This window comes from Apium graveolens, chromosome 7, assembly GCF_009905375.1.
Source record: "Apium graveolens cultivar Ventura chromosome 7, ASM990537v1, whole genome shotgun sequence".
Taxonomy (NCBI): Eukaryota; Viridiplantae; Streptophyta; class Magnoliopsida; order Apiales; family Apiaceae; genus Apium; species Apium graveolens.
In genome coordinates this window covers 238920158-238936311 of record NC_133653.1, presented here as the reverse complement: position 1 = coordinate 238936311, position 16154 = coordinate 238920158, and the positions used below count along the sequence as shown (strand labels likewise).

The following is a 16154-nucleotide window of genomic DNA, read 5'->3' as shown; positions in this document are numbered from 1 at the left end:
CAACAAGAACTCTACAAAGAACCCTCTAAGCCTTGCTTAGTTGAAAGGAGTGGATTTTCCTCTTCCAAAGCCTGATGAAGACAAGGTTTTGGGTGGTATTATCATGAAGCACAAGGAGACCAAGGATGTGGTTGAAAGAATAAACATGGATATTATCTTTAGAGAGGGAAAGAGTATATGTGTGATACAAGGACATCCCAAATTCTCAATAGCCAATAGGGAAGAAGCCAGAAGGTTGAAGGAAGAAGCTGAAAAGCTAAAAGCTGACAAAAGAGCACAAGCAAAGCTTGAAAAATAGCTAAAGTCAAGTCAAGCTGAAGAAAAGAAAGAAATTGAAGACAAGGGTGAAGATGTAGGTATGGGGGACATGTTTAGTGATGATGTGGAAGAAAGAAGTGAGGAAAGAAAGAAATGGCAGAAAGGGAACAGAAAGAAGGCCAATGTAAAAAGAAAGATTGTAGATGAAACTGAAGAAACCCAATCAAAATCCAAACCACTACCTTCTATTCCTGAACCCATTGTGCCTGACCCCTTCATAAACATCCATGGTGAAACAATCACTCCTAAGGAGGAACCAATTGATTGGGACACCATCAAATTGCCCACCTTCTTAACCACTTCTCCACCATCAAAGAAACTGAAAGGAAAAATCAAATCAACACCTCCGCTAACCTCAATCAAATTCACTCATAAGCCTAAGCCTAAGCCACAAGCCTCAAAGGATGATTATGTTCACATTTGTGACATAAAGGAGTTTATAGACATTAAACTCTATCTGAATGAGCTGGAGGAAGTAAGGGGAATAGATGCCTACAGACAGCTACCCGAAAGACTAGTGTTCAAATACAAAGGAAGTGGGGAAAGGACTTGGCCCCTTTACAAAATTCTGGATGAAGGCTATTCTACCTTGGTTAGAGTCTACTCAGCTATAAAAAGGGATTCTGGCTTTACCAGGACTGCCAAAACTGAGATTCTCAACAAGATTTCCAGCATAAGGAAAACTTGGTGGGAGCCCAATGCCTTGCCTAGAACATTACTCATCCCAAAGCATGGAGTTACAGTTCATAAATCACCTCATTGATTGATGGAGTTCAGAGACAATAAAGGATCAGAAGATTTTTCAAACTTGAAGATCATCTCAAGATTGCCAGTAATGAAACTCTCAAGGATATGCAATCTAAGTTGGACATCAATGAAGAAGATGAAGCTGAATTCTACAGACATCTCCAACTCCAAATAGAGGAGAATGACAAGAGGCTAGGGAAGAAAACAAGGGATCAAAGGAAAAGGAATTAATCTGCTCAGGCTATAGGAGCACCCTTGGAAACAATGTAATTCTTAAATTCTATCTCAGTACATACACTTTTACAGCACTTTTGAATTTCTACTTTATTTCAGTTCATATAGTTGTCAAGTGTTTTGTTATCATCAAGTTAAACCCAAATTTATGCCTACAGTTTTAGTAGACATAAATAGGGGGAGATTGTTAGGAATATGTGTAGTTTGATGATAAGTTCAACAAAACACTTAAGTAGAAATCTGGTGTTTGTAGCCTCAACGGATAAGACCAGTCTGGCTATCCGTTGAAGGAGTAGCTTTACTTAGAAATAAGTTTAGTATTGTAGCACATTTCATTCTCTGTATTTAAGTTGTAATTCTTAGATGTTGTGGGAAATTATAAGTCATGTTGACTACTAGTGGATATGCAAATAGGAGGGCTAATTGTAAATATTTCATGCCTTGTAATTTTGTATAAGTGAAGTAGTATCAACTGATATTAAAGGCCTTCAATGGATGAGAAACAAAGCTTCAACGGATGTCTCTAAAGCTTCAACGGATAACATCCATCAACAGATGAGTGCTTCAACAGATAAAGCTTCAACTTCTAATGCATCAACGGATAAAACTTTAACGGATAAAGCTTCAACGGATAAAGCCATCAACGGATGAAAGCTTCAACGGATGCTAAGTTCAATAGTAGTTGATAGTGACAATTCATAAGCTGACAGAGGCACATGGGTTGATAGAGACAAACTGGAATGTGGTAGCCTCTTGGAGGAATCAAGAAAAAGCAGCATTTCCATTCTGGTGCAAATAAGGAAGTATTCAAAGATTCACAGCTAAACCTAAATTGCATTGGATAGAGAAATGAAGAAGAAACATGTGAAGAATCTTTTAATTGTATTTTACAGTTTTGTCTTCACTTGTAAACTTGGTGATATATAAACCAAGTAGCAGCTAGTAATTAGATGGTGAATTTTCCAGAGCTGTTTAGAAAAATCCAGAGAGAAAATCATCTAGTTTGTACTAGAACGCAGCTGTGATTTAATTCTTTGAATCACAGATTTTCTGAAATAACACATCTCTAGTGGAACAACAAATCCACCAGAAAAGTTTTTAAGTTCTTTGTGTTCTTTACATTTGTGTTTGAATATATATCTGTCTGTATTAGCTTAAAGCAATTCACACACATTTGTTCATTAAAACACTTAGCCTTAGAAACTGCTCAAAACTTGAAAAAGTTTTGAGATTTACATTCAACCCCCTTCTGTAAATCTCATTGTTAGTTCACTGGGAATAACAATGATCATCAATGGCTATGAGTAGACAACTCAACATACTTTGAGAATACAGAGTCTTCGCCAATCTCTGCATTCTAAAAGTAAGTCATAATATTTTTAATTTGTAAAATTGATCATGTATCAAAATATATTAGTTATTAAAACTAATAAGTGATGATGATAATGATTAGTGCCATATCAGTGTTTATTCTGGAACCAATAAATACTGATATTCAGTCTTTTAAGTGTGTTCCATGGTGTGATAAACTTTCTGATTAGTTGAGTTATAGATGAAAAATATTTCTAAATAGAATGATGCTTATGAGCTGTTACTCAATTCTTCACATTTAACTTAAACCATTTTGTATCAGATAAGTTTATCTGTAGCAGTGAAGATTTCGCTCATGAATTTGCTCATATTCTAGAAGTGAAAATCTTACTAAATTTGTTTGTAATTGTTTCTTCTTTAAGATTCAATGTCATAAATTTAGAACAAGTTTTAAGAATTTCTTTGTTGATTTGTTTTACTACCTTGTCAATGGTATAATGAGACTACAACCTAGAAATTAGTGTAGCAAGACACACGAAGCATTTGTTAATCACTGGTAAAATCACAATATATATATGTATTATGGGATTAACAGTGAACTTTGTTCGAAAATAACTAGTGTAAATTAGTTATCCTCTTATAATGTGTCTTGATATTACTGATTGCTCTCCATTCATATAATTGCATGATGGAATTTCTTGAAGTTTATCTTCTCGAGAAAATGACATATTATTCAGATTCTACAATATAATAGATTTTGAATTCCAAGATACATGATACTCAAGAAATCTGCTATAAATCATGTTATTAGACATGAGTGCTTGAAATCTCTGTCACTTTTGTGAAATAATTATTTTTTAGTACAAATTGGAAATCATCTTGATAAATCTCATAAATTTTTACAAAATAATCATTAACGTATGGATTGAAAAAAGGATTAAGAAGATGATGCGGGAACTAATAAACTATCAAGGAGAGAGAAGGAAAGTGGAAAATAACTTGTTGGAAAAGAACTCTCTGAGATTGGTGAATCAAGATTTTTTTATCGCATACTCAGGTGAGTCTTTCTCTTTAACAATATATTTTACCACTGAGTTATGATGAGGTTAGGAGAGAGGGCCTAGATAAATATGTCTACATGCTTTGGTTAAACTCATTTTATGTGCTAGCATAGCCGCTACTTATCTTTGTCTTCATGTTATGGACAAAAATAATCATTTTATTTCCTCATAAAATTGATAAATTTTTCCAATATATTTAAGCAACCCTTCACTTTCCTTTACATCTCTCTTCAAATATCAGTCATCTTTTAAGCTCATATACCATCCAAGGGTTCTCTTTCTCTTTCCATCACTAAGGCTTCTCTCCACCATGAACCAAATGGCTATTCAAATTAACTACTCTAAACATCTTGTTAAGGTCAATAATATCATCGTTTATATGACTAACATTCCAGAACCTATTTGGAAAACTTTCAGTAGAGAACTAAAATGATAACCTCTCTTCCTAGTACTCAACTTTTCGAGCAATGGAAAGAGAGAAGTTGCATGAGCAAGAGCGTATCATCCGTCTAGCCATTTTATTTCTGGATTGCAGGAAGAAGAGGGAAATAAAGAAGTGCGATTCTTAGTCTAGGATACTGTTCATTATATCATTCTATAAAATCTTTTGTAATGGAACAATTATGCTATTAATATGAATCATTCTCTTTTGTATGTATGAATATGGCTCTTAGTACTGGTTTTGTTCAGTCATAACTTATATTTTAAATTGAATTAACTATAGTTAATCTCTCTGTATCTCCTGCATGCATCAAATAACATGTAATCTTAGTTGTCTCTAATTGATGATTATCATTATCGTGATTCAGAGTGATATTTTTCATTTAATCAAGGTAAGTCGTTAACTGCTTGATCAATTTTCTCTAATACATAACCATGTTGCGATAATGAATTAAATGCTCAAATTTTATTCCACGTGGTATTTTGTATATTGAAAGTTGTCACATATTAAGAGCAATCATATCTTGTGATAATCAACTCCAGTTTGTCACTCTCATTCTTGAGAGAATGCAGAATTTAATAAAAAACTATCACTTATGTTACCCCGAAGTAAGTAACTTGACCTTAATGAGTAAATTTAAGGGATCCCACAAGTTATTAAAAACCTTCTGATCTAAGTTTTCAAAACATAAGTGATCAAATTACAAAAACAAATAGTGAGAAAAATAAGTCTTGTGAGTTGAGTGATACAAAAGCCTCTCTGAGACAAAACTACTATGTAATTCTTGAGTTCATTACCTAGTTATCTTCCTCAAAGATACAAGTGTCTTGAATGAATATTTGTACTTTCCTCAAAGAATCACCTCAAAAACCAGCGGAGTTCAATGTGAAGAAGTTATTTGCAATTGAGAAGCTCATCACTTAAAACATTTTCTTTCCTTCAGAAAATGTTGCCAAAACTCAGTTCCGACTAAAACTATATTTAAAGATCAATTCTTTATTTTTAACCAAGAAGCTCAACTTATTGGAGTTGCTTGCATTAAAATTAGCAATAAATCAGGTTCATTTCTAAGCCAAGAATTCATGAAACACAATGCATGCATTGTTTTTCTAACCCAGAACCCCCGTCAAGATTTGGCTAGAGGCTACATGCTGAGGTAGACCTTTATGATGTCGCATTAAAACCAAGGGTTTCATCACTCTTTAGTGAAGGTCTTGGATATCTAGCAGATTTTAGGTGCAAGTAGACCTGCAATAGCTACATGGTTTGAGAATGATATTTCTGAGGGGAAATTATTTAAATCCACTCTTATTCAAATGGAGGTTCAGTTTAACTGAACAACAACCCTCAAAACTATTGTCTATGATATACTTCAATGAAGTAATAAGAGAATAAGTTCAAATAACTTGATTTATCAAGTTGAGAAATCCATATTTGTGGTGGTCCCTCCCAAAGGGAACCAGGGTTTGAGAATGTTATCTAAGTGGAAGATACATTCAAATCCCCTCTAGTATACTGGAGCTTCATGAAAATGAAGAATGTGATGGCCTCAACCCTGAGGTCAGGGGCTGACGTCACTAAAATATAACAAACCACGAATATAAACTAGTAATTAAACATTATTATATAAACACGACCCCAAAACAGGATCAGATACAGGTTCAAGTATTATTTAGGTTAAAATACTACAACTAATTTATTTCACAACCCGACACTCTAACTTTTTAGAGCAACTCATCAGACCTCAGGGTCTGATACAAACTACCTCAGAGGAGCCAGGACCGGAGGGGGCTTGTAACACCCCCCAAATCCGGGGTCAGGATTGGGTGTCACTACACAACTTTAATAATATAAACCCGTATATTAACACAAATATACAAACAACCCCTCATTATTCAGGATCGCTTACAGGTTATGGTATGAAACAAGAATCTAACCTTCTAAAATTACAATGTCAAAATATAATTTTGTTACCTCATTACTAATTTCCTCGTATTGATCACTCTGACACCTCCAAATTTCTTCAACTGGAGTCTCACCACTTTTGCTGTCTATTAACAGCTATTCACTTTTGTCCTCATTTGATACTGAAAGAAATAAGAGTTCACAAAGCAAGAGTGAGCCAAAAATGCCCAGCAAGTATCATAAATGGTTTCCAGGCATCACATCATAGAAACTCCTGGAAATGATTTTTGAATGATTTCAAAACATCTTTATATCTTTAAAATGATTGAGCGAACAAAATGTCGGCCCTCATTGGCCTTTAATCATAAATCACATTTTTATATAAAAGAACAGTGAATGTTTCAATATTTCTTTCTTTAAATCAAATCTTTGTTTGATTTTGTAATTATGAACTATTCAAGAAGGAATGTCGTTAATGGCGATCAATAATAAATTAGAATGGACACTAGAAACCAACATATGCACTATAACCTGCTGATCAGTCAAGATACACTGCGGATCTATACCCAACTGTATAGACCCAACCAACATATGGGGTACCTAGGCAACTATGGCCTAATAATCAAGGAACCAGCCATCTCTGGCCCTTAGGGTCCAGCTCATCACTGGCCCTTATCGTAACCATCCAGTCCGTGGAGTATTTTGATGTCAAATCACTTTGATTTCAAAACATCCCAAATCAGGGTTCGCAAATAACCCGAACGAATGGGTACTTGCTCAAGAGATCAATCGATAATCAAGGAACAAGATCAAAAAGGTACTTGCATGAATAAGAGTAATTGCAGCGAAATATAAAAACATTTAACTATTCTGAACTTAGAATAGGAACGAATAAATATTTACAGTATTTTAGGAGAAAGGTTAGGAGTACTTGCCTCAATTGAGAATCCCTCTGATCTTTAACTATTTGCCATATTACTCAGTCCGGAGTGTATTTGTATTTTCATTGACATGCCACTTGACATTTCTTAACAATCGTTATTTCAGGTTTATCTCTATTCCGAATCCACTCGTCTCATTACTATTCGTAATCAGGCTTTACTTTTACAACCTCTCTCTGGCTTTGAATGCCTCGTACTACGTGTATCTATCATAAAAGATACCATTCAATTAACTGACAATATATAGTTGTCTAGTCTATACGTTTATCCTTATCGTCTACCCCCCGATAATAACAGATAAGCATCATCTTTAATCATATAAAGTTTAATCGACACGTGGACTCATAATTCACATAACACATAAATACACAAGGCACGTATCACATATTTCATATAACACGTAGTCACATAATTCATGTAGCACATAAGTTGAATTGCCAAAAGATATGGCTCAATAAGTTTAGAATTGGAATCGGGTCAAAATGAGTATTTTATCGATTAATAACCGACTCAGAATGACTCGTAAAATAAACGATCTTTTGATACAGAAGAAATTTGATCTCGAAAGTATTTTTAATGAAAACAGAATATTTTTCTGAGTCTAGCGCGTTCGTTTTGTATTAAATGGACGAATGTTTGATTTATTATGAATTTTTAAACATTTTTCAGAATTAAAACGGGTCTCCGAATCATTTTATAATTAAATAATAGGGTTCGAATACCCGAATATGACTTTAAAATAATTTTATAATAATTATCAAACCTTGAAAATAATTTAAAGTAATATTTTAAAGCACAAAACTATTTTTCGAAATTTCTAAATCAAAAATAAATAATTAAATCTAATTAAGTAATCAATTAAAATTAATTAATAACTAATTAAATTAATTAATCAATTAATATTTAAATTAATACTGATTAAATAATTAATTATCAATTAAAATTAATTAATTAACTAATTTAGATTTATTTTAGAATTAAAATAATTTTTAGTATAATTAAATAATGAATTTTGGAAATTTAAAATAATTAAAAACAATTATTGAAATTAAAATAATGAATTTTGGATTACTTTTACAATAGAAATTCAGGAAACAGGTTATAGATTTTATTTTAAGGGAAGATCAAAACCGGGTAAAAAAACAACCCATTCGAGTCACCACCGGGTCACCCCACCCAACCTGGTCGCGATGAACACCGGTCACCTCCCCCCAGACTCTGGCGCGGTGGAAAACGCCGGCCAGCCCCCAATCGAGCCTAAAACTGCTTGATTTCGACGACTTCTTTCTACTAATCGGTTGTATATTTCCCCAGGAGTCTAAGTTAAACAGAAATAACACCAAATTCAACGATTAATGTCTCAGAACGAAGCTTGTAAAACATACAATCAACCCCCAGGATCACAATCAACAAACGTTTCGTATATAATCTGTAAAATTAAAAATTAAAAACGTATAAACAAAAACAAATAAAACTTCAATTTACATTATTTAATAATCGTTTGGTAAAAATAAACAGAAGAATCGATTCTACAATTCAATATGAAGCTATTCATATCATCAAATTCAGCTGATAACCCCAGAATCGAAAACGCCCAAATTTGAGCTCAAGAACATCCAAGAACCCTAATTTCGAAACTGCCCAGAATCAAACCTTAATTTTTACATGTTATTGAACTCTATTTTTGAAGTATAATATATGAAATTGACCATAAAAACATGCTCTACAACATGGAATCATCAAATCATATCAACAACATCAAGAACAAATTTTCATATTTAAAATCTTAATAAATTCGAATTAAAACAAATAGACCGAGGATTACCTGAAATTTATGGGTTTGATTTGACGATTGATTATGATTCTATATTTTGAGATCTTCGTTTTGATATATTACATGCTTGAATCGGAGTTCGGTAACGCCTTCGTTCGTGCTTTTGATTCTCAAGAACGTATCGTTTTTAGGGTTTTTCTCTGTAATTACTATATTTTTACCGGTTGTAAATGAATAAAGGAATAAAATGAAATAAGAAATATGCTATTTATATTTACGGAATATTGGTTTGTTCCGGATTGTTTTGGATCGATAAATTAGTTGCTTAGCCGCTAAGTAACTGCAATAACGATCCGATTTGATATCAATTTTGGATAATTATCCCAACCGGGCTTTGATAAGACACTTTATACGAAAATAATATAATATTATCCCGTCTTTTGAGAATACGGGTTTTGTTGATTTATCGAAATGATTATCGTATCGAAAATTTTACGTCGGGCCACGTACGGGTCAAACCATAATTCGGATCGAAAAAGTCAAAACACGGAAATTGTCCGTAATTACCAGATTAGGTTAGGAAGGAGTTTTCGAAAGAGTTTCGGGTTGTAAAAACGTAAAAACGGTTGAAGTCGGACAATTCCCGGCTTTTAAAATAATTTTGCAATTATTCAAAAAATAATTAATAAATTCATAAATCATTACAAAATTATATAACACTCCAAAAATTACCAAAAAAATACCTTAATTATCTATATTTTATTCTGGACATTTTAAAATTGACATGCTCACATTTTATTATATACAAACATCCAAATATTATTATCAATCATCAGATAATTCATCAAAAATTCACATAATAATATGCTCACATTTTATTATATACAAACATCCAAATATTATTATCAATCATCAGATAATTCATCAAAAATTCACATAATAATCACATAATAAGCATTTATTGATAGAAATAATTAGACGTTATGTCCCGGATGTTACAGGGCTGACACCCTACTCTGCCATGGTCTGACTAGTCTTCTAGACATCTGTAATATATAAATACAAAACAAGCTGCAAGGGTGAGCAATCAATTGCTCAATAATACCACTATATGAATAACAAGTAAAGTAGTGTATAAAAAAACAGTATAGGAACATATATCATAACTCGTTTATGAAGACAAGTAAAAAGGGTATAAACTGGATATCGAAACTAGCATGTTCTGTAAAATAATATTATCAGTCGTGTGTTGTGCATAAATACCAGAGTCCAATTTTAGCATGCTATTTTCATTTCCAAAACCATTGTTCTATTACAGGAACCATAAATCATATGTCACGTTACGGGGACCACAAAACCACTTGTTTCGTTATGGGAACTACTAAACCAAAATCAGATATATAATTGGACGAATCATAGGGACAGCTGATCAGTCTATCCCACCACAACCTATTCCGGAACTCATAGACTAGCTAGGTCTCTGTCACGTTGGACTAAGCGGTTTAAATAGGGTGCGCAACCGACTTAGCCACTTACGCAAACCCGCTGGGCTATTACGGGCCTCTTACGCAACCATCCAATATCTGATCTGTTTTATCCAGTTTCCAAAACCACTTTTACCTATCTCTTTTTAAAATAATTAAATCATAGCACACTTTCCAAAACATTTCCAATTTTATTCACAGTTTTGGAGATAGGTATCTTCAGAAGTTATTTTTCCCCAAAACATAATTTTTAATAAGACATTTTCAAATACGGGGGATACGTAACTTAAAACAATATGTTCCACTACACAATTTAAATCATCAGTTATTCATATATACTGAACCGTAAAAGATTTGTTCAGGGTTACTTGCCTTACGAAGCTTTACACTAACACTGGCTTGACCCTAACCGACTTTAACTACTGGGTCCTTCGACTTGAACCTACAGAATCAAAACAACCTAGGTTAGACGACCGGTTATGCTTGACATATCCTCGCTAGATATTTACCCAACGATAGCGATTCCTGACTCGTACATATTCGTATAATATTATACACATAATAATGCACGTAATAATACACGTAACAATTAAGGTATGACTTTTATTTATGTAGATGTATATATTCTATTCGTATGTAACAGTAATTTTCAGAAAATTTGGACAGTGACTCCTCTATTTATAGACCTACCCGTCGAAACATTAATCGACGTCAATTCCCAACAAATTCTGATCCACAATCTACAACTCGTAACACCAATATTTTATTTACGTTCCAAAATAATTTATATGAATTGTTTTATTTATTTTAAAATATTTAGGACTCAGATAAAATCATCACCGTCCACCGTCCACCGTCCGCTCGTAAATATTCATCACGGACGGCGGCAAAATTTATTGGTGCCCGACATGAGTCGGGTTTCCTAATAAATTTCACCGATTATTAAAATCATCTTCCGCGTGAATTAAATTTAATATCACGAAATATTAATCAAAAATTCCTGCATAAAATCAGAAAATAATAAAATCCCAAACTGCACAACACGCGCGCTAACACGCGCCACAACCATAGACGGCAATAATTAACCGGAAAGCCAAAAGAATAGTAGCAAAAATTTAGGGAAACGGGGACATACTCGAACCCAACACACACACACACATGCAGGATGAATACACACACAGAACATACATATATATACATATATATATATACGAAGTAAGCAACAGGAGTAACAACCAGGAGGCTGGCAATTACCGAAAATATCGTCGGCGGCCGGAGACGAAACGGAAACAGGGAACAAGAAATAAAGAAAAGAAGGGGAATTAACACAGGAAAAAGAGAAGCGATGATGAGGACTGAGTGAACGAAGGAGGAGGAGACAAAGAGAGTTTAGAGATTGATACCGCGGTGGAGAAGAAGGAAAAAGGGGGTGGGGTTTTGTATATTTTTTTCTTTATTATTTATATTTGATGTCTATACTTAGCACAAAACACGTATCACTGGATTTGCCTATATCTGCCACGTGTGATTCCTGTGCTTTTTACCCGAATTTTGATACAAAAATGCAATTATTTACGTAATAATTAATTAATTACGTAATAATTATACCTTTAAATATTACAAAAATATATGAGTTGTTATATCCTTCCTCCCTTAAAAAGATTTTGTCCCCAAAATCTTAACTAACTAAATAAGTGAGGATATTTGTCAAGCATATCTGACTCTAATTCCCAGGTGGACTCTTCTACCCTAGGGTTTCTCCAAAGTACTTTAACTATAGGAATAGATTTATTTCTAAGTACACGCTCCCTACGATCTAATATCTGGATTGGTCATTCCACATAGGACAAATCTGATTTAAGCTCAATCGGTTCATACTCAATTACTTGGTTTGAATCAGGGATTTACGGCTTCAACATGGATACGTGGAACACATTATGAATATGCTGCAACTGTGGTGGTAACGCTATCTCGTACGCGACCTTCCCTATTTGCTTCAAAACTTCAAATGGCCCTATATATCTGGGGCTAAGCTTACCTTTCTGTCCAAATCGAACTAACCCTTTCCATGGTGGTACCTTCAACAATACCAGTGACCCTATCTCAAAATTCATATCCTTCCGATGTAAATCTGCATTCTTCATCTGCCTATCCTGGGCGACTTCCAATCTTTTCTGAATCAATGCCACTGCATCTCTAGTCTGTTGCACTAGCTCAGGCCCTAACACTTTCTTTTCTCCTACCTCATCCCAATACAATGGTGATCTGCAATTACTTCCATATAAGGCTTCGTAGGGTGGCATTCCAATGCTAGCATGATAGTTGTTGTTATAAGAAAACTCAATCAACGGTAGATGATCATCCCAGTTTCCCTTGAAATCCAAAGCACAAACCTTAACATATCTTCTATTGTCTGAATCGTTCTCTCACTTTGGCCATCTGTATGAGGATGATAAGCAGTGCTCATGTTTAACTTAGTTCCCAAACACTCTTGAAACTTAGTCCAAAATCTGGAGTTGAATCTTGGGTCTCGGTCTGATACGATGGACACGGAAACTCCATTCTTGGTCACTATTTTATTTAAATTCATTGTAACAAACTTTTCCAAAGAATATCTCTCGTTGATAGGGAGGAAATGTGTTGTCTTGGTCAATCTGTCAATGATTACCCAGATAGCGTCATGATTTGACTTTGTCTTTGGCAATTTTACCACGAAATCCATTGCAATCTCTTCCCATATCCACTATGGGATCTCCAAGGGTTGCAACAATCCACTTGGCCTTTGATGTTCTGCCTTTACCGTCTGACATACGTGACATTTGTTGACCAATCCGCAATCTCCTTCTTTATTCCTGGCCACCAGAAGTTTCTCTTTAAGTCTTCATACATTTTGGTACTCCCCGAGTGAATAGAGAGTCTAGAATTATGAGCTTCTCGCAATATCTCATTCTTCAATTCAGTCACATTGGGGATCCATATTCTTGAAGAAAGCCTGAACATACCTTTGCTATCCTTTTGAGTACAAACTTTTTCTCCCATCAAATTATCCAATTCTTTGTTCATAACTTCCTCTTGACACCTTCTTATTATTTCCATCAATTATGGCTGAAAAGTGATTTCATATAAAGGCTCTTTGTTACCTTCCGACACTCGAACTTCAATTTCCAGCTTTTCCAATTCCCTTACGAGTCCTTCAAAAATTTTGATCTTATTTAATCTTTCCTTCCTGCTTAAGGAATCTGCTACCATATTGGCTTTGCCCGGATGATAGTTGATGGAACAATCATAATCTTTGATGAGCTCCAACCATCTTCGTTGTCTCATGTTTAAATCCTTTTGGGTGAATATATACTTTAAGCTTTTATGATCCGTGTAGATGTCGCACTTCTCTCCGTACAAGTAATGCCTCCATAGCTTCAATGCGAATACTATTGCTGCTAATTCAAAATTGTGCACTGGGTACTTCTACTCATGGGGTTTTAACTCCCTAGACGCATATAGAAATACCTTATCATGTTGCATTAACACACAGCCTAATCCTTTCAGAGAAGCGTCACTGTAGATCACGAAATTCCCTGTTTCATTTGGTAATGCTAACACAGGTGCTGTTACTAATCTCTTTTTTAACTCTTGGAAACTTTCTTCACATTTCTCGGTCCAAACAAACCTCTCATTTTTCCTGGTCAATGGAGTTGCAATCTTGGAAAAGTCCTTCATAAACCTTCTGTAGTAGCCTGCTAGTCCAAGAAAACTTCTAACTTGTTGGAGTCTTCGGCTGTTCCCATCTGGATACAGCTTCAATCTTCACGGGATCCACTTTAATACCATCCTTACCCACTATATGACCCAAAAACTGAACTTCCTCCAACTAAAATTCACATTTCAAAAACTTAGCGTACAACTGCTTTTCCCTCGGCCTTTGCAAAGCAATCCTTAGGTGTTCGACATGGTCGTCTTTGGTCTTTGAATAGATGAGGATGTCATCAATAAATGCAATAATAAACTTATCCAGGTACTCCTTATACACCCGGTTCATTAAATCCATAAAAGCTGATGCTGCATTAGTCAATCCAAATATCACTAGGAACTCGTAATGGCCATACCTGGTTCAAAATGCAGTCTTCGGTATATATTCAGGCTTAATTTTCAACTGGTGATAACTCGATCTTAAATCAATCTTCGAGAAACAACATGCTCCTTTAAGCTGGTCAAACAAGTCATCAATCCTGGGTAAAGGGTACTTATTTTTTATGGTTAATTTATTTAGTTCTCGATAATCAATACACAACCTCATACTTCCGTCTTTCTTCTTTACGAATAACACTGGTATGCCCCACGGGGATACACTTGGTCTAATTACCCCTTTATCCAAAAGTTCCTGAAGTTTTTTACCCAGTTCATTCATCTCCATTGGGGCCATACGATAAGAAGCCTTTGAAACTAGTTCTGCTCCCGGAATTAGATTGATCGAGAACTCAATCTCATGATCTGGTGGTAATCCTGGCAATTCGTCTGGAAAAACATCCGAAAATTCACTAATTATAAGAATCTCATCCAAACTAGGTGCCTTTTTTCTCAGTGTCCATAATATGGGCCAAGTACGCCTCACACCCTTGTCTCAATAGTTTTCTTGCTTCCAGTATCGAGAGAAATTTCTTTTCATGTTTCTGCCCTTGGTAAGTTTTTCTGATATGATCTTCCGTCTACAACAAATTTTTTTTTTCTTACAATCAATATTTGCCTTATGCTGGGACAACCAATCCATTCCTAGAATCACATCAAATTCTCCTAACTCAAAGGGTATTAGGTCCACTGAAAAGGAATGCCCGCATATTTCTAGTTGACACCTAGGGTAAAATTGGATGACTGAAACTTTATCTTGATTGGCCACTTCTATGGTCAAGGGCTCAGCTAAATTTTCCAACATTAAATCCATACTACTTAGACATTCTTTAGATATAAAGGATTTAGACGCTCTTCAAACAAAACTTTAACAGGAACGGAATTAAAAGAAAGCATACCTGCAACCATATCTGAATCCTGAGCATTAGATCTCTTGGTCATCTTGAAGGTTTTGTCTCTTGCTGTGCTGGTTGTCGGTCCTTGAGATGCACTACCTCCTATGATGCCTTGAGTTACGACCTTACAGTTTCTGGATATATGTCCAACCTTACCGCACTTAAAGCAAGTAACTCCGGGGTTCCCTGCATTACATTCTAACGCATAATGGCCTTTTTGATCACACTTAAAACACTGAAAATCCTTTCTGCATTGACCACTGTGCTTCTTACCACATGACTTACATTCCACTATTGGCTTGGTTGACTGGACTAGGGCAGAAACAACTGAGGTGACACCGGAACTCGTCTGGGAAAAACCTTGTCTCCTGAATCTCTTGTTCCTATTTCGACCAAATTTCCTTGGGAACTTCTGACTAGACTCTTCTAGATCCGTCTTATCAGTATCACTATCAAACTTCCTCTTCTTATCACTTTTTTCCTTAGAGGCCAACTTCTGATCACTTTCAATCACTAGGGCGGCCTGAACTACGGAGGTATACGTCTTAAGCTGCAAAGCCGCCATTCCACTATGAACTTCAGGTTTCAATCCTTGTTGAAACCTCATAGCTTTCTGAATCTTACTATTCACATATCCAGGGGCTAATCGGGCCATCTCCGTAAACTTGGCCTCATACTCAGCCACACTATTCTCTCCTTGCTTCAATTCCGAAAATTCCACTTCTAATTGACTCTGTAAACAATCCAGAAAGTACTTCTCTAGAAACAACTCTGTAAATATGGTCCAAGAAACACGACCCTCTCCTTCTAGTGCACGCGTGAATTCCCACCAAAAATTTACTTCACCCTTGAGAAAATAACTAGCATAATCCCTCTTAGAATCATCACTGACCTGAATAAGGGTAAAGGCCTTCTCCAT

The 16154-nt window shown here is 35.1% G+C and overlaps 1 protein-coding gene across 1 annotated transcript; it reads right to left on the bottom strand.

Moving 5' to 3' along the window:
• Positions 1-13971: 13971 nt before the first annotated feature.
• On the bottom strand, positions 13972-16154 carry LOC141674576 (uncharacterized). The gene is made up of 5 exons (XM_074481287.1): positions 15778-16154; positions 15521-15618; positions 15239-15421; positions 14578-14729; positions 13972-14085 (listed from the first exon to the last, which is right to left on the bottom strand). Exons 1-5 carry the CDS (start codon positions 16152-16154, stop codon positions 13972-13974), a joined length of 924 nt encoding a protein of 307 aa, XP_074337388.1.